The sequence below is a fragment of the Otolemur garnettii genome, unplaced genomic scaffold (genome assembly GCF_000181295.1).
Source record: "Otolemur garnettii isolate 467f Iridium unplaced genomic scaffold, OtoGar3 scaffold00172, whole genome shotgun sequence".
NCBI lineage: Eukaryota > Metazoa > Chordata > Mammalia > Primates > Galagidae > Otolemur > Otolemur garnettii.
The window spans coordinates 880,933-900,605 of record NW_003852567.1 but is presented as its reverse complement, the minus strand read 5'-3'; the positions used below and the strand labels follow the sequence as shown (position 1 = coordinate 900,605).

Below are 19,673 nucleotides of genomic sequence, written 5' to 3'. Positions count from 1 at the left end.
AAAAAAAAAAAAAAGAAAGGAAAGGAAAAAACATAAATAAAAATTTTTAAAAAGAAAAGGAAGGACAAAACTGAATGTATTAGAAACTGGCCAAGCTAGAGCCCAATCACTGGGTTTGCTACTGTGTAACTAAGGCAGACACCATTTACTTGCTCAGGCCACACACAACCTTCAGAAGCATCACGCCTTACGGTTATTTCTTCATCAGCACTTGCAAAGTGAGTAAGGCTGCCAAGCCAAGTCCTCGACTATTAGCACTGGGCTGAAAGGGATTGAGATCTCTGCTCCCCAGTGCGAGGGGTGGCATAGATCTTAACCTTTGAGATGCTGAAGTTATACCATGCCAGGAGATTGAATTAGAACATTTGGGGCCATAAATATTCTGTTTAGGGTGCAACATTGATCAAAGATGCCACTAAAGCAGCTGCAGCAGCTCAGGATTTTAAAGCCAACGTGTGAGATGCTGTATAGGGGATGAATTGATGACCTTGCCTCATAAACACATTGTTAAGACTCATTTACAATCTTTCACACCTCTCCCTCTAGTTGAAAGTATCTGTGGTCCTTATGAGTGTTATAAAGCTGATGAGCATTGAATTTGTTTAAGGTTGATATTGCAGTATCACAAAACGGGCAAATTATCTTCTTCTTAGCAGAAGAAAGCATCAGAACATACTTACAGTTTATAGATTTCATTCCCTTCTTTTTTCCTAGCTCCTTACTTTATGGCAAGTACAGCCTTACATTTAAAATAATGTTGGCTTTATGTTACCTAGCATTTCTAAATTTATAGTATGAGAAGTACCAGTGTGCTATGGAACTATAGGAGGTAGCTTTCACATAAAGCAGAGAATATAATATGAATGGTCACCCCTGAACTCAAAGCATTGCCTTCTCTAGCTCTCTTACCATATTTTCTAAACCAAAAGTTAGGATGCAATGCTTGGTAATTAATAATGTACTTATGGCACAATAGGAATGAGTATTTTAAATCAGTATGGAATGTTTGCCCCTCTCCCAAATCTGGGACACATTATTGTTTAATGCCCAGAAACAAATTGATAATCATTTAACAGATCCTCATGTAGTAAAATGTAAGTTTTCAAATCTCCAAGAGAAGCCAGAATGTTGTAGCCCTTCTTTCTCTTCATATTTTACTGGTGAAGATCATGGCAAATAGAATGCCAGAGAACTAGCAAAAGTAAATGTTGAGTAAGACAAAATAAAATAAATATGTAGATGTCTTTCTCCAGGGCTAGTACTTGTATTAATCAAGTAAATTTATATAAAAGGACTTGGGGGGGGGATATTAAAGAAATTAACCTTTCTCAAAGCATCTTTTTAGGAAAGGTATTCTAGGAATACCCATGCCTTTATGTATTTGCAAAGTGTTGATGTATGTCATGCTGTAAGGATAACAAGGCCACATTCAGAGGTGAAAAGAACAGTGTCCTCTAGGCAGTGGTTCTCAACCTTCTAATGCTGCAACCCTTTAATACAGTTCCTGTGGTTGAGAACTGCTGCTCTAGACAGACCCTCTCTTTCCCAGCTCAGGGAATGGTTGGCATAATAGAATTGTCAGCAAGAGGATAGCTCATGTTCTGAAAATGCTTGTGGTATACACATGTCCTTCTTAGTCCTTTCTCACAAGGAATAATAAAAAAAAAAATACTAATAGTGGCTACCTTTGTGGTGCAAAACTAACAGTTGGGGACAGAGGAGACTTTAATTTTTATTCTTTTTATATACTTCTTTACTATTTGAACTATTTTACTTAAAAAAATTATGTGCAAGTATGTCTGCATATACTTGTATAGGGTTTTAGAAAACCCGTATAGCCTAAAGCAAGAGAAATGGGCAGCAAGGATGTGTCACAAACTAGTTTACCCTTCCTGAGCCTTGTCTTCATTCGATTCAGTCAGTGGGGATGAAAGAGAGAGGTCCTCCATTGTCAAGACAGAGCTTTGGGGAAATTCTCAGAACAAACATTCAAAGGTCATTCTCTTACAGGATGAAGGAAGACAAATGGATGAATGTCCAAGTGGGCGATATAATAAAACTAGAAAATAATCAGCCTGTCACGGTGAGTACCTCTTTTGGCTGTAGCTTTTACTTTTTTGTCTTGAGCGTATACCAGGAACCCTTGCAGCACTTCTGCTAGCACTGCTTTTGGTGACCTTCATCTGCTGCACTTTGCATCAGAGATCAATAGCTCCCACGGTAAGAAGCTTGTTCTTGCCCATGTCTCAACATAGCTACATGTATGTAAAGTGTAAGTAGCTTCAGTGATGGTTCTCAAACAAAGTAAACCAATGTCTGTAAAACTCTTAGGGTGAACATTTGTTCCTGTTCTTGTCACACTAGAATGATTAAAGCCAGCCTTCCTGCTTTCTTTATTTTCTCTGACTTTTCTGACCACAGGCGGATATGTTATTACTCTCTAGCAGTGAGCCATACAGTCTGACATATGTAGAGACAGCAGACCTGGATGGGTAAGTGTTCCCTCCTGATATTCTATAAAGACAATTTAGCCAGCTTAGAGTGGTCTCTGGCTTAGGGAGAGTAAGATGCAGGAATGAATTTTACCCTCAGATAGATGTGGTAGTATAGGAGCCAGAGGGCTTAGAAGTATCCAAGTATATACAGATTGTTACCTTTCTTGCTCATTATTCTTGAAGGGTGCAGGTGTCACCTCTATGTTATTTTGTGACATCTTTTTGCCTTCTGTAGAGCTCCTGGCCAGCTAGATTTCATGGGTTAAGTAGTAACGATGTGTTACAAAGAATAAGAGGAAAGATGGGAGAGTGGGTAGGCTAACACTCAGCTTTCCTGAAAAGCTATCTCACTTCATTACTGCCTGTGAAAGAGAGGAACACTGGCAGTGACTCTTATGGCTCAAACATGTAGCCCAAGCTCTACTGGCAACATCTATTTTTCTAAAACCCCATGAAAAAGTAGAAGAAACTAGACTTGTGCTGCTATTGTATATGTGTCCTGTACTCTGGCAATCCTATGTCCTTTACTCCAGTGAAACCAACCTGAAAGTGAAACAGGCCATCTCAATTACCAGTGAGATGGAAGATAACCTGGAGTTGCTGTCTGCCTTTGATGGTGAGTCTGGAAATAAGTTTGTTCACACAAATTTTCATCAGCAGAGAACTGGTTAAATAAGGTATGGTTTCTATATACAGTGGTTTCTATACAATTTATTACAAATAATATACAAGTTGATACTTATTGACATGGAAAAAATATTTGATGTATAATTAGTAAAAGAAAAGTACAAATTACAAAAGAGTGTGCATAGTATGTATAACATAAGCCTGGTTTTGAAAACATATATATGTTTATGAGTACATACATAGAAAAATGTGGAAGATGTAGTCCAAAAGTTTTTAAGTACTTTTCTCATGATAATGGGTGAATTTTACTCTATCCTTTTAGAATTACACAAATATTTACGAAGGAAATATTTACTTTACTAATCAGGGAAAATCCCAATTATTTCCATTTGAAATAGGCTTGTTTTAAGTTAGTCTCTTAGTTTCTTCAGATTTAGAGCTCATATGATCTGAGAGTACGGATGGTGATAAGTTATCATGTGGATTTTCTCTCTCTGGATGATCCATGGCACATCCAGAATAATTCTTCTTTGGTACTGGAAGCTTTTGTCTGCTTTTCTGAAGGGAGCTGACAAGAAATGGGCAGTAGCTGAGAGAGTAGAGGAAAAATATTTATATGTATTTCAAAAGAGAGATTTTCTTGTCTCTTTTCTGTTAAGCCTCTTTCTGTCCTGTTAGGAAAAGCCTAAGATTATAGAGCCAGGACTCCCTCTCCTTTATTCTTCTGCAGGAGAAGTGAAGTGTGAGCCTCCCAATAACAAACTGGACAAATTTGCAGGAATATTGACTTTTAAGGGAAAAAATTATGTCCTGGACCATGACAAGCTACTACTCCGAGGCTGCATCATCAGGAATACAGACTGGTGCTATGGCCTAGTGATTTATACTGGTATGTTTCCCCAGGGCCACACCCAGACCCCCAGCCTGCTGGCTTCCATTCATGGTCAAGTTGTGAGTGCTTAGTTTTCAGGATATAAATATGATACTCAGATATGCATCAGAGCACTATGACTTTGAGATAGATAGAAAGGGAAGTGGATGGATGGATAAATGGATGGGAAATTTAAGAAAAAAACTAATTTTTTTTTTAATGACTTCTTTTTTCTAAGCAATAAGCTTCCACCATATTACCTCTCCCTGTATTAGAGGAAGGCTTTGTGTTCCAAGACCACTGGGCATTCATGAGTCTGTCCAACCATATCTGGACACAAGAGAGGCTATACGTACATACAGGAAGTATGATATAATAGAATTAGCATGTGAAAGGGGAATTATATATGTGGATTACCCCCAGGAAGAGAAAAGTTATGTATGGATCATTACCAGTGGACCCTTTTGAGATGACCTTTAGAACCACAATCCATTATGTTTAGTGAGGGATTTTCTTGGATTATGATGCAGGTCAGGAAAATGGAGGAAGCCACTGTGTTACTCTTTAGCCTCGGTGACAATGGACATTGATGACAATGACCATAGTAGGAAGTATTGAGAAAGATATGCCACAGTGACTACTACTCAACTCAGCTTCCCAGAGCTTCCTTTCTAGAGAATCTACTCCTAGACATGGGGCTTTTAGACTTCTATGGAAAACAATGGAACCTAAGCCCTAGGAAGAAGCTTAAGAGTCCAGGGAGGCACTGGTGGAAATTCCTTCATTGGTTCTTGTTCTAGAGTAACCATTTCTAGGCTTCTTAGTTCCTAAGCTCAAAATATTTAAAGTGGCCTTTCTTCACTGTTCTTCAGTGGCTACCCACACATAATTGTCACTCATAAAAAGCTTATTTTTCAGCCAAAGATTTTTTCCTAAAGCAATAGCAGTGATGTTGCTAACCAGCACAAATTTAGTTAAGTTGTCCTTCTGACTCTTTGTTGGTTACATGGTAGTGAATAGCTCTGGGAAACTGAGCAGAGAATTGATGATGGCATTTTTGAGGTATTCAGCGCAGAACTGAGTTGCAGTTCTTGCTACGTGGTGCCAACTTTTGACCATGATTTCTGCCTTCTTCTGGCATAGGACAGTTTTTCTAAGAACCCTTGAAAGATATGGTCCCTGTAGGTTCCAGAGTCTGAGCCAAACTTCTCAAGACTTCAAGGACTTCAAGGAATATTTAAGAGGAAAGAATGGCATAGCTGAAGCCATGCATTCTCAGTGTTTGCCCAATATAGATGTTCCAGCTCTCCCTATGTAAACATTGATGAAATTCTATCATTAGAGCACCTGTAATAATAACAATCAGATAGTAAAAGGCCAGAAAAATTGTTGCTTATAAACCTTTTATGTTTTTTCTTCAGTCATATTTCTGGTAAATGATTTCCAGCTCTGGTCCCACTGACCATTAAAAGCTCTTTACTACTATTTGTCTATCCCATCATGATAAACACAGGTGTGTCTTAGCACCAGATGGATCTCAACTCCTAGGCCAGGCATAGTGGCTCATGCCTGTAATCCTAGCACTCTGGGAGGCTGAGGTGGGTGGATGGCCTGAGCTCAGGAGTTCCAGACCAGCCTGAGCCAAAAAACAACACCTATCTCTACTAAAAATAGAAAAACTAACCAGGCATTGTGGTGGGCACCTGTGGTCCCAGCTACTTGGGAGGCTGAGGCAAGAGGATTACTCAAGCCCAAGGAGTTTGAGATTGCTGTGAGCTATGACACAACTATAATACCATGGCACTCTACCCAAGGTGACTGCGTGAGACTCAAAAAAAAAAAAAGTCTCAGCTCCCCAGCTTTCACCTCAGAAGAAATCACTGCCATTGCCTTTTCCTTTCTTGTTTTTCCAGTTAGAAACTTTAAATGTAGCTTGGGCCAGAAGTAGGAAGTAGGGTTCCCCAAAAGAAAGTAGAGATCTGGCTCAGCGCCCATAGCACAGTGGTTATGGTATCGGCCACATACACTGAGGCTGGTAGGTTGGAACCCAGCCTGGGCCAGCTAAACAACAATGACAACTGCAACAAAAATTAGGCAGGCGTTGTGGATGCCTGTAGTCCCAGCTACTTGGGAGGCTGAGGCAAGAGAATCACTTAAGCCCAAGAATTTGAGGTTGCTGTGAGCTGTGATTCTGTGGCACTCTACCAAGGGCAATATAATAAGACTCCATCTCAAAAAAAAGAAAGGAGAGATCTCTTTATCAGAAAATTCCTTCTCTAAGTTAAATAAACCAGATGGTGATAAGAGAAAAGCTTGTGACTCCTATTCCAACATAACTCATTTGTGAAAGTGGAGACTGTGTGAGGTACTACAAAAAGATGGGTCTACATGGATGCAATTTACAGAAGTGGTTAGAGCTATCCTTAGAAATAAATTTTCCATTCTTTGAGTTATTGGCATCCACTGTGAGCCTTTCTCTAAGGCTTTGTTCCCTGGAATTGGATAAAAGTTTAGATTAGGTGATTATACAGGTAAATTCCAGTTAGTTCCAAGACTCTGAGTATAAGATCTAATGTCTCCCTACTTTACTTAGGGCCAGACACCAAATTAATGCAAAACAGTGGAAAGTACACCTTAAAACGAACACAGATAGACCATCTTATGAATGTCCTCGTGCTCTGGGTAAGTTAAAGTTTTTTTTCTCTGCTTTTTTACAAATAGATGTACTTCCCTTCCTTCCACAGTTAAGATTCTATTTCCAACTCAGAATTTAGTTGTTTTAAAGTCTAAAGCAGTTTTAAAACCCCACAGACTAACTTCTGAAGCAGAAAAGAATAGAGCCAATTTACTTGTGAGCCTAGTTTATACACACCGTTGTGGAGGATAGTTGCAAATTGTTTAAGAAGGTATTTTGTTTTGATTAGTGGCACCAGATTGGATCAAGGGCCCTACTTTACAAATTAAAACACATTTTTATTTCCTTATAATCAGTTTTACTGATGACCACTTTAATAACACCTTCCTTAGGCTAGTATTATGCCTTTTTTAAATTTAGATTTTCAAACTGTTTTCTTAGAGGAGTCTTGAGGTCTGCTGTCATGCAGGGGTAGGGAAACCATGGCCTTCTGAATTCTTGAGCGCAGCCTCTTGCCTGAATCCAAATTTTATAGAACAAATCCTTTCAGTAAAGGGATTTGTTCTGTGAAGTTTGGATTCGGTTGAGGCGCTACACTTGAGGATCTGGAGCACCACATGTGGCTTTGAAATTTTTGCTTCAGAAAGAGCAGCTTCACATTTGTCTGTTTTATAAGTAAGATCAGTTGGAAAAATATAAGGTTCTTCTGCTAAGAAGAAATTTGAAAAGCTCTACAATATATAATAATCAGATTTGACAATAGAAGTTTAAATTGGAGGCTAATTAATAAGTTAATTTATTTCTATGATATCTAATATAGGCTGCCTTTATTTGTGTTAGATATGGACAGATTAATTTCTTTATTTAAATAGTTTATTTGCATAGCTGAATAGTTATAGTGATATCTACACTTAATTTCATGACTCTTCATTTTCATTTTTACTCTATTATTTAGATTCTGAAAACTGGAAAATGTATTTTCTTTCTGTATACTTCTAATTAATGTCTGAATTGTCAACTGCTTTTCTCCTTTATTTATTACAAGAAATATGAGAGTTCCTTCTCAAAATCCTTTGGATTTAGTTTAGGTAATGCCAGGTTACAAACAAGATAGGTTCCATACTTTTGTTCTTAAGTGGAATTTGCATGTAAGTTGGACAAGTACATTTACCTATTCCCTGTAATAGCCTTCATTAGTGAGTTGTATATAAGTCAGATGTTTGTAACTTGGGAACTGTCTGTATATGAGCTTTTATTTGTTTGTTTCAGGGTATTTTGGAGGGGGGGTTGTTTGTTTTTGAAACAAGAGCTCACTCTGTTGCCCAGGCTAGAATGCAGTGGTGTCATCATAGCTCAAAGCAACCTCAACTCCTGTGTCAGCCTCCCAAGTAGCCAGGACTACAGGTATGCACTTCCATGCCTGGCTAATTTTTCTATTTTTTGTAGAAATAGGATTTCACTCTTGTTCAGGCTAGTCTAGAATTCCTGACCTTAAGTGATCTTCCCATGTCAGCCTCCCAAAGTGGTAGGATCATAGGCATGAGACACTGTCCAGCTCATTTTTTGTTTTTTTTAATGAGGAAAGCAGTCACCATTAAGAAATCTAGAGGATGACAAAGGCAGCTATTCTTTTGACAATCCTGGGAATATTTATCATTAGACAGTAAGCTAGGTCATTTATCCTAGGCTTGTCTTCAAAACAGGATGTCTCCCATCTGCCTAGGAAGGTTCAACTATTTGTATGCCTGTCTGAATTGCAGAGATAATAATTGACATCTATAGAAGAATTTTAACTTTTTATTTTCACATCATTAATTGTAGCCTCATTATACCCATGAGCAATAAGCAAGTCAAGAATTATTTTTTCCATTTGACAAATTATAAATTGAAACATAGTAAAGTATCATTAAAGTCTCACAGAAAAATAATAGCAGACAAGTCATTAAATCATATTTATTGAAAATCTCTGATGTGCCCAGCACATGCTAGATGTTAATGAGAATCATAAAGGTATATAAGACCTCCACCCTTCAAGTGTGTAAGTCCATTTGGTGGGGGAGGGGTACACTAATAGCAATATGTGCCAAGTGCTTTATGTACATCACTTTATTAAATAATCACATCTATCCATTTAGACATAAATTTTCAGAGTCAATGTTCTCTCTGCTATCGTTGCTGTCTCCCTAGGGAAACAAAATTAAAACACATGACAACTCCTATTTAACATGACAGATCAAACACATAAGAAGAAATTATAAAATTGAGAAGCGGGTCCTAAAAGCTTTCAGAGAGGAAAAAAAAAGATCATATATAAAGATCATGAATCAGAATAGCATTTGGCTTTCTCAGCAAAGGATAAATGCCTTCAAAAATCTGGCAGAAAATTATTTGCAATCTATAATTCTAAATCCAATGGAACTACCAATGAAATTCAAGTGTAAATAAATATCCATATGTGCAAAGACAAAAAATTTTACTCATCATGTATCCTTTCTTGGGAAGCTTCTAGAACAGCAGTTCTCAACCTGTGAATCGTGACCCACAGGAACTGTAATAAAGGGCCACAGCATTAGGAAGGTTGAGAACCACTGTTCTAGAATGTATGCTTAAGCAAAACAAGAGAGTAAACCAAGAAAGAAGAAGTTATGGAAGCCAAGAAACATGGGGACAGGGATGGAAGCCCTAGGATGAGAGCTGAATATCAGGCCTAGACAACAAACAGTATAGATTAGAGTGGGGCCATAGGGAGCTCTGTAAAGCTGTCTCCAGAGAGAGGCCTCAGTTCTTTGCTCAGACTCTCACAGGTGGAAGAAGCAGACAGCCAGTGTAAATGTCACAGGCAGAATAGCTGCTAGGAATTCCCACTTCCAGTTCAAGCCAAATGAAATGCCCATAAAGAAGTACAAACATAAATAAATACCTAACATCTTTGACAAAGGTTGAAGAGCCATCTTCAACTTGAGATGTTGATGAATTTTTGAAAGGCAGACAGTTTATAGAGGAGAATAGCAAACGCTTTGGTGGAAATGCATTCTTCATGATAGAGCTCAAGAGGGGCTCCCAGCTAGAGTCAGCAGGTACAGAGAACAAGCATCAGGTGTGGGAAGTCATCAAAATAATGAACTTAAAAACTGTCCATAAAACAACATGGGCAGCAATTGGCCCTCTGTACATACCTGTGTAGCATACATACAATAAGAACAAGTATATTTGCCTTCCAATTCCAAACAGGAGAACTGCGTTTGAGAGAATTTAAGAACCTAATTGCAGAAGCCTAGGACTTTTAATGCAGGTGTCAGCACTTCAGAGTAAAGCCCAATTAATTTTAAATTTGAGGGGCCCAAGTTTTCCTGTAAGCATATTGTGCACCCTGGGGTTAAATCTGTCAAACAACATCTACCTACACACAACTCATGGGTCTCCATTCAAAAGAATGGTCCTATTGGGCAAACAAAATTAACCAAAGGGAACAAAACCTACTCCAGCAATCTATAATGATCAAGCTATTCTTTTACTCATATTTTTAAATGTCCTAAAGGGAAACCAATAGCACAAAGATGAGGATGAACAAACAGATTAATGACTCTGGGCCACATGCAGCAGCTCATGCCTATAATGCCAGAAATTTGGGAAACTGAGGCAGGAAGATTGCTTGAGGCCAGGAGGTTGAGTCCAGCCTGGGCAATATAGCAAGACCTCCCATCTCTACAAAACTTTTTTTAAAACTAAATGGGTGTGGTGATATGTGCCTGTAGTTTCAGCTACTTGGGAGGCTGAAGCAGGAGGATCACTTGAGCCCAGGAACTGGGGGTATAGTGCTCTGTGATCACACCTGTGAGTAGCCACTACATGCCAGCCTGAGCAACACGGCAAGATCCCCATCTCTAAAAATAAAATAAAATAAAATGATGGATCCTGAAGTAAACTAATTATAATCTAGGAGAAAGAAAATAACTTTGCAAAAAAATTCTTATGACTATTCTCAGAGAGAAGAAGCAGTTGCATATATAAGGTGAGAATAGAATGCTTTTTAAAAAAAGGAAAAGTAGAAAAAAAGCAATCTAAGACAACAACAAAACAGAATTTGGGAAAGTAAAAACAGGATTGTTAATATTAAAAAGCCAATTAAAAGGCTGAAATAGAATTTTTAAAAAACTCTCCTAGATCATAAAACGAAAAGACAGAGTTAGAAAATATGAGAAAAATACTTTTGTTAACTAAGGAACACACCAGGAGGGTTTAGGCATACAGAAGTCCCTAAAAAATTTTATAGGGATAATATATTGACAAAAATTGAGAATTAGAGTTACAGCAAACTTCTCATTCACACCACTGGCTCCTAGAAGGATCCTAGAAATTGCGAGGGTCCTTGCCTTCTTCTTTTTCATTATTCAATGCCACCATTTCATAAAACAGCAAGTCAAAGTTTAAAAAAGAAAGAAAGAAATGAAATAAATGTCACCTTTTCTTTTTTTTTAATAAGTCATTTATACATAGATCATGAATACATTTATGCCATTGTGGGATTCAATGTGTTGATTATTTGTACAAATTAGAGTGTTTACATCCTACTAATCAACTTTATTTATCCAATTACAGTGTTAAGACATTTGTGTTCTACACCTGATAGATCCAACTTGTACTTGCAATATGGTCCATAGGTGTGGTCCCACCATTAACCCTCCGTCTATCGATCCACTGCCCTCCGTTCCCATCCTCCGCCCCTTCCCTCCTTGATCCTGGGCTATAGTTGTGATTCATCTTTCATGTGAAAATGTGAGTGATTATAAATTGGTTTCATAGTAGTACTGAGTACATTGGATATATATTTTTTCCATTCCTGAGATACTTTACTAAGAATATTTTCTGGCTCCATCCATGTAAACATGAAAGAGGTAAAGTCTCCATCTTTTTTAATGCTGCATAGTATTTTATGGTACACATATACCATAATTTATTAATCCATTCATGGGTTGATAGGCACTTGGGCTTCTTCCATGACTTGGCAATTATTAATTGAGCTGCAATGAACAATCTGGTACAGATATCTTTGTTGCCAAATGATTTTTGGTCTTTTGGATATACACCTAGAAGAGGAATTGCAGGATCAAACGGCAGGTCTACATTTAGATCCCTGAGTGTTCTCCAAACTTCCTTCCAAAATGAATGTACTAGCTTGCATTCCCACCAGCAGTGCAGAAGTGTTTCCTTTTCTCCACACCCATGCTGACATCTGCAGTTTTGGGATTTTATGATGTGGGCTACTCTTACTGGAGTTAAATGGTATCTCAAAGTGGTTTTGGCTTGCATTTCTCTGATGATTAAAGATGATGAGCATTTATTCATGTGTCTGTAGACTGTGCACCTGTCTTCTTCAGAGAAGCTTTTGTTCATGTCTCTTGACCACAATGAAATGGGATCACTTGTTTGTTTCTTAGTACTAAGTTTCAGTTCTCTGTGGATTCTGGTTATTAGACCTTTGTCGAAAATATAACCTGCAAAAATCCTCCCATTCTGATGGCTGTCTATTTGCTTTACTTAGTGTGTTCTTGGCAGTGCAGAAACTTTTTAATTTGATCAGATCCCAGTAATGTATTTTTGATGTTGCTCCAATTGCCCAGGGTGTCCTCCTCATAAAGTATTCTCCTAGGCCAAGTTTTTCAAGAGTTTCCCCTACACTCTATCCAAGAATTTTTATAGTTTCATGTCTTAAGTTTAAGTCCTTTAGCCATTGAGAGTCAATGTTTGTTAGAGGAGAAAGGTGTGGGTCCAGTTTCAGTCTTCTACAGGTCGCCAGCTAATTCACCCAGCACCATTTGTTAAATAGGGAATCTTTCCCCCAATTTATGTTTTTGATAAGCTTATCAAAGATCAAATGGTAATAAGTGTCTGGGTTCACCTCTTGGTCTTCAATTCTGTTTCATAAATCTACCTTAGTACCATGCTGTTTTGATCACTATAGATTTATAGTATGGTCTGAAGTCTGGAAGCGTTATTCCTCCTGCTTTGTTTTTATTTCTAAGTAATGTCTTGGCTATTTGAGGTTTTTTCTGTTTCCATGTAAAACGAAGTACTAATTTTTCCAGATCTTTAATGTATGACAGAGGTGCTTTAATAGGGATCACATTAAATCTATAGATTGCTTTAGATAGTATAGACATTTTAACAACGTTGATTCTTCCCAGCCATGAGCATGGTATATTTTTCCATTTGTTAACATCTTCAGCTATTTCTTCTCTCAGAGTTTCATAGTTCTCTTTATAGAGCTCTTTCATGTCCTTAGTTAGATATACTCCCAGATATTTCATCTTCTTTGGCACTATTGTAAAGGGAATAGAGTCCTTCATTGTTTTTTTCCCTTGACTATTGTTGGTATATATAAAGGCTACAGATTTGTTGAGTGTTAATTTTGTATCCTGAGATGTTGCTGTATTCCTTGATCACTTCTAGGAGTTTTGTAGTTGAGTCCCTGGGGCTTTCCAGATATATAATCATATCATCTTCGAAGAGTGACAGTTTGATCTCCTCTGGTCCTATTTGGATCCCCTTAATTGCTTTCTCTTGCCTGATGGCAATGGCTAAGACTTCCATTACAATGCTAAAAAGCAGTGGAGACAATGGGCATCCTTGCCTAGTTCCTAATCTGAGTGGAAATGATTTCAATTTTACTCCATTCAATACAATATTGGCTGTGGGTTTGTTGTAGATGGCCTCTATTGGTTTGAGAAATGTTCCTTCTATACCTATTTTCTTAAAGAGTTCTGATCAAGAAAGGATGCTGGATATTATCAAAAGCTTTTTCTGCATCAATTGAGAGAATCATATATCTTTGTTTTTTAATTTGTTTATGTGATGTATTATATTTATGGATTTACATATATTGAACCATCGTTGGTGGGCAACACTCAACATGATGAGATTTCAATTATTAACATTTATGCACCCGACCAGAATGCACCTCAATTTATAAGAGAGACTCTAACAGACATGAGCAATGTGATTTTCTCCAGCATGTCATATTTGTGTCTAAATTTTGGGGAGTGCTTTGCACAGTATTCAGGAAATAAAAATATTGATTTAATGATTATTAAATGAAGAAGTGTTCTGGAATTAGCAAGATTCTTACAGCTCAGTAGTTTTTTATAGTATATATGCTAGGACATTGTTGATGTAGTCAGATATAATACACTCTCATTTCTCAAAGTAAGCTGAAGCAGAAATCTTTCCTGATTTAAACACTTCATTTTTCCCCCATTTTGGAAAAATGTTTCATAGGCGAACAATCTGACAGACACAGGATGCATGTTTAGCAAGGCTGCTTCCTGTTGAGCCCACAGCTGAGCTGGGAGTTTGATCCCTACCTTCTCCCCAGTTACCAAACCTCCCAGTGACAATGCCTTCTGAACCCCAATCTATTAACTAGTAGTATATTTGTGGAGCAAAGGATCAGAGTTCTTGAAATTGGGATGGTGCCAGAAATCCAGGACATATCTTTGGGATAAGGCACGTTGTAGAGAGAACACAGTTGTGATGGGCCAAAGGACCAGGAGTACTTTCTCTTGATGGGCTGCCTTTGAGATCCAAGAGCTCTACTGTGAGAGAAGTGGCCTTAGTTCTATGTCAGTTTTGAGTGACAAAATTTAGCATTTATTTCAGGCTTAACAGGAAACAATTTTTGCTAGATGGGGAGCTGTCTACTCTTCTTAGATCTGTCTGGCTCTGGTCATAAGTCATCTCTGGGTTTTGTAGGAACAACCAAACTAATGCTTTCTTGTTTCTTTCTATCTATAGAAAGGAAGCAAAGTGAAGCTTTAAAAACTAGGTACCAGTAAACTCCTTCACAGTATTAAGAAACTTAGAGCAAGAGCTTAAGGAGGCTTCATAGTGACAGGAAAAGTTCTAGGTATGAGGAAAGAAAAGATAGTGCCCTACCTATGCAGGGTTCAAGCTAAAGAGAAGCCCTGTGCTCTGGGGCTTGGTCTGATTAGAGATAGTCTTCCTTTCTAGTGGCTTAGCCTGAACAGAAAGATCTGGTTCTGGTAGTGCATGGTCTAACAGTGGTGGCAGAGCACATCACTGGGAACCATGGGCAATTCATAGTTATCCTGGCAACAGGAATGAAGCAGGGGGTCTTGAAAGTTACCCTGTAATTAATTTCTCCAACAGCTTTGTAAAGTTCCCCATTATTTATTCTAATCATTTTACCTTCCCATTTTCTCCCATGGAAGCTGCTAATGTAGGTCCTGGAGAATTGGGAGGTAGTCTCAGGTTTACTATTGGACACGTAGGCTATACAAAAAGGAAAGCAAGACCAGTAGATCTCAGTGCTTAATCTGAACCATGGAGATAGCTTTGCTTTCACTTGGCTCATTGAAGAGAAGGATGAGGAAGTGGAAATAAGATCGAGAAGGAAGACTTTGCCAGCTCTGCCGGTTCTGCCTGGATGGACCACAACAATGGGGACACCCTTCTCCAAGGTGCTCAATGCTGACACTCAGGGGGCAGAGGTAAGATGGCAGACTGCAGCCAGCTTTCCACAGAGGCTCCCATCCAGAAGGAGAGTTAAAAGACAGAAGTTTAGCAAGTAAGCTGATGGTCTGGAGCTGAGCCAAGAGAGAAGGTTGAAGAATGCATATCAACCCTGCTGAGACAAGCTGTGACCCCAAAGATACAAACAAAACATATTGAATCCATCGCCAAGTGGACAGAAGTCCCTTCCACCATGAGAAGGGCTTGCAGTAAACTCCATACAAACAAGTGAACAGAGTTCAAATGTCCTCCCATTCCATCCCACAGGAGAGACCCTCTAAAAACTGGAACTCCTGGCTTGGTGCCTGTGGCTCAAGCGGCTAAGGCGCCAGCCACATACACCTAAGGTGGCGGGTTCGAATCCCCAGCCTGGGCCGGCCAAACAACAATGATGGCTGCAACCAAAAAAATGGCCAGGCGTTGTGGCGGGCACCTGTAGTCCCAGCTTCTTGGGAGGCTGAGGCAGGAGACTCGCTTGAGCCCAGGAGTTGGAGGTTGCTGTGAGCTGTGATGCCATGGCACTCTACCCAGGGGGACAGCTTGAGGCTCCATCTCAAAAAAAAAAAAAAAAAAACTGGACCTCCTACCCAACTAGGGTGCCATGACACTCTCCTGCTAGGCATAAAACTATATAAAACTGTATATATTCTCTACCTACAATTCTGAACTCCCAGAACTCCCCTCCACTCTCACCCCAAGGTCTGGAAGCCTGTGCCCCATGGAGTCCAGATTTCTTGGGCGTTTTCTTGAGAGGTGTGGACAGGGGAAGGGCCCTTGCTCAGCTGTGCTGATTCTGAGGCACAGGAATAAGGAGAGGATGGTCAGCTGAGAGGGAACCATACAGGAGTGGTGGCTGTGCCCCCAGATGTAGAAAAACAGCAGTGGTGGGAACAGTAAGGCTCACGCCTCTGGGGCAGCTATTCTAGACAGACACGCCCTGTCTCTCTGGTCAACCAGAGGAAGCCAGGCACCTTCTCCGGTGGCAGCTACTGGCGGACAGATCTGGGGCGTAAGTAAAGGAGCACAGGGACTAGAATACACACGTGCAGAGCCAGCAGAGGTCCAGGGAGGGGCCAAGCCAGAGGTCTGCTTTACTGAGGCTGAGACACACCTGGCCCCCAGGGGATCATAGCTGAGACAAAGGCAGGCAGGAAGAGGCAGGAACTGACAGCTCAGTGTGAGCTCCAACTGCTTGCCACTGCCCAGAACTGAGTCATGGTTTCTGTCACCTCAAGCAGCGTCTGATAACCAGGACAGAAACAAACTGTGAAGTTGTGCTGTTCTGCCAGCAACATCAATCGGGGCAGGGCTAGAACTGAGTGAACAGCCCCACCTCCATTAAGCACCCGAGGTTGTCAGGCCTCACCTCTCCCTGCCAGATAATGGCCAAGAACAGAGACCTGGCTAAGGAGACATAAATCTCTCTCTGACTCAGGCAGACATAAACCCCTGGGGCATCTGCTCACTGGGGTGAACTGGGTCACAGCCCCAGCCCCACTGGGGTTACCAGTGACTGGGTGTGACAGAGGTGCAAGGTGGGGAAGGAGGCATCAACCTTCCCAGACTAATTTATTTGCTAGGTTGGTCCTTCTGACCTCATGGAGCACTGGAGCCAGTCATACCTCAGCTGCCAGCAGACCCCTGCTATCTAGTTGGCAGAGACCTTTTGAACTCCCCCACCGGAGACCAGTGCTGACTGGGACAATTGATTTGGACCTCTTGAACTGTGCCAATCACCTGAGGACTATCCAAAGTGCTATCCTGGGTGTGTGGTTGTGGGAAGGTGTGATTTTCATTTTCCAGTTGTTGTCTGTGGGGGGCAGGGTGACTTAATTGCTGGTATTTCTCCACAACTGAGATGTCAACCCAGAGTAACTAATTTACTAGGGTAGAACAGAGTCCATCTGAAAACAAGACAGAGCGACTTAGCCCCCACCAAACCAAGGAGGCACCCAGTTTCTCAGGGGGCCTGTACAGGTCCTTGGCAAAGCTCCAGGAGAAAAGCCAAATGATGTAAATTAAGCATGGGGTGGAATCAGCAGAGAAACTCTGGTAACATGAATAACCAGAGTAGATCAACCCTCCCAAGGAAGGACATGGCAGATGCAACTGAAGACTTCCATCCATAAACAGATGGCTCAGATGTCAGAAATCAAGTTCAGAGTCTGGATAGCAAATAAGATAACAGAATGGAGGAAAGAAGGGAATCAGAATTTCAAATTATTCAAAAGATGTCTCAAGAATTCAACAATTTCAAAGATAAAATGACCAGAGATTTTGATACATTGAGGCAAGAGTTTGCAGCCCTCAAAGATCTGAAAAATATGGTAGAATCCCTTGCTAACAGAATGGAGCAGGCAGAAGAAAGGATCCCTAACATTGAAGATAAAGCTTTTGAATGTGCCCAAGCGCTCAAAGAGGATGAGAAATGGCGAGCAAAAATGGATCATTCTCTCAGAGAGATCTGGGATAATTCAAAGAAAACTAATATTTGCCTTATAGGAATCCCTGAAGGTGATGAGTTGCTTCACAAAACACAGAGGCTCTCCTTCATGAAATTATGAAAGAGAACTTTCCAGATATGCCAAGAGATTCTGAAAATCAGATAGCAGACAGTTTCAGAACCCCAGAATGACTCAACCCAAATAAGACATCCACCCAGGCACATCATAATTAACTTCACTAAAGTTAATATGAAAGAGAAAATTCTAAAAGCAGCCAGATGTAAGAAAACCATAACCTACAAGGGGAAGAATATTAGAATGACTGTAGATCTCTCTGCTGAAACCTTTCAGGCTAGGAGAGAGTGGTCATTGACTTTTAATCTCCTAAAACAAAACAACTTTCAACCCAGGATCCTGTATCCAGCTAAACTGAGTTTCATCTATGATGGAGAAATTAAATAGTTTAATGACATTCACACATTGAAGAAATTTGCCATAACTAAACTAGCTCTCCAGGAAATTCTCAGACCTATACTCCATAATGACCAGTGCAATCCTCCACCACAAAAGTAAACATACTCAGAAACTTTTGATCAAATTCCAACTTCCACAGTGGCAAAAGGATTAAAAATGTCTACTGGACTTTCGAAAAACTCAATACCCAAAATTTTACTAGGCTTATCAGTAGTCTCAATGTGAATGGCTTAAATTGTCCTCTAAAGAGGCACAGGTTGGCTGAATAAATACAAAAACTCAGGCCAGATATCTGCTGCATACAAGAATCTCATCTTACTTTAAAAGATAAATATAGGCTCAGGGTGAAGGGATGGTCCTCTATATTCCAGGCAAATGGAAAGCAGAAAAAAGCAGGTGTTGCAATTTTATTCGCAGACACAATAGGCTTTAAACCAACAAAAGTAAGCAAGGACAAGGATGGTCACTTTATATTTGTTAAGGGTAATATTCAATAGGATGAGATTTTAATTATTAATATTTATGCACCCAACCAGAATGCACCTCAATTTATAAGAGACACTCTAACAGGCATGAGCAACTTGATTTCTTCCAACACCATCATTGTCAGAGACTTCAACACTCCTTTGGCAGTGTTGGACAGATCCTCCAATAAGAAGCTGAGCAAAGAAAGTTTAGATTTAAACTTAACCATCCAACATTTGGATTTAACAGACATCCACAGAACATTTCATCCTAACAAAACTGAATACACATTTTTCTCATCAGCCCACAGAATATACTCCAAAATCAATCACATCTTAGGTCACAAGTCTAACCTCAGCAAATTTAAAAGAATAGAAATTATTCCTTGCATCTTCTCAGACCATCATGGAATAAAAGTTGAACTCAGTAACAAAAGGAATCTGCAGACTCATACAAAAACATGGAAGCTAAATAACCTTATGCTGAATGATAGGTGGGTCAGAGATAAGATTAAGAAGGAAATTACCAAATTTTTAGAACAAAACAATAATGAAGACATGAATTATCAGAACCTCTGGGATACCATTAAGGCAGTCCTAAGAGGGAAATTTATAGCATTACAAGCCTTCCTCAAGAGAATAGAAAGAAATGAAGTTAAAAACTTAATGGGACATCTCAAACAACTGGAAAAGGAAGAACATTCCAATCCCAAATCCAGCAGAAGGAAAGAAATAACCAAAATTAGAGAAGAATTAAGTGAAAGTGAAAACAAAAGGATTATACAACAGATCAATAAATCAAAAAGTTGGTTTTTTGAAAAGGTCAAAAACATAGATAAACCTTAGGCCACCCTAACCAGGAAAAAAAGAGTAAAATCTCTAATTTCATCAATTAGAAATGGTAAAGATGAAATAACAACAGACCCCTTAGAAATTCAAAAAATCTTTAATGAATATTACAAGAAGCTATTCTGAGAAATATGAAAATCTGAAGGAAATTGACCAGTACTTGGAAGCATGCCACCTTCCAAGAGTTAGTCAGAAGGAAGTGGAAATGTTGAACAGACCTATATCAAGTTCTGAAATAGCATCAACTATACAAAATCTCCCTAAAAAGAAAAGCCTGGGACCAGA

At 39.4% G+C, this 19,673-nt stretch overlaps 1 protein-coding gene across 1 annotated transcript in view; it reads left to right on the top strand.

Annotated features, from left to right (window-relative positions):
- The window catches only part of LOC100942765 (phospholipid-transporting ATPase FetA-like), a 137,163-nt gene that overhangs the window by 59,041 nt on the left and 58,449 nt on the right, over positions 1-19,673 (top strand). Inside the window, exons 7-11 of the mRNA XM_012811646.2 lie at positions 2,011-2,083; positions 2,422-2,492; positions 3,029-3,111; positions 3,853-4,011; positions 6,587-6,675. Coding sequence (XP_012667100.2) covers positions 2,011-2,083; positions 2,422-2,492; positions 3,029-3,111; positions 3,853-4,011; positions 6,587-6,675 — 475 coding nt within the window. The remainder of the gene's footprint in view (positions 1-2,010; positions 2,084-2,421; positions 2,493-3,028; positions 3,112-3,852; positions 4,012-6,586; positions 6,676-19,673) is intronic.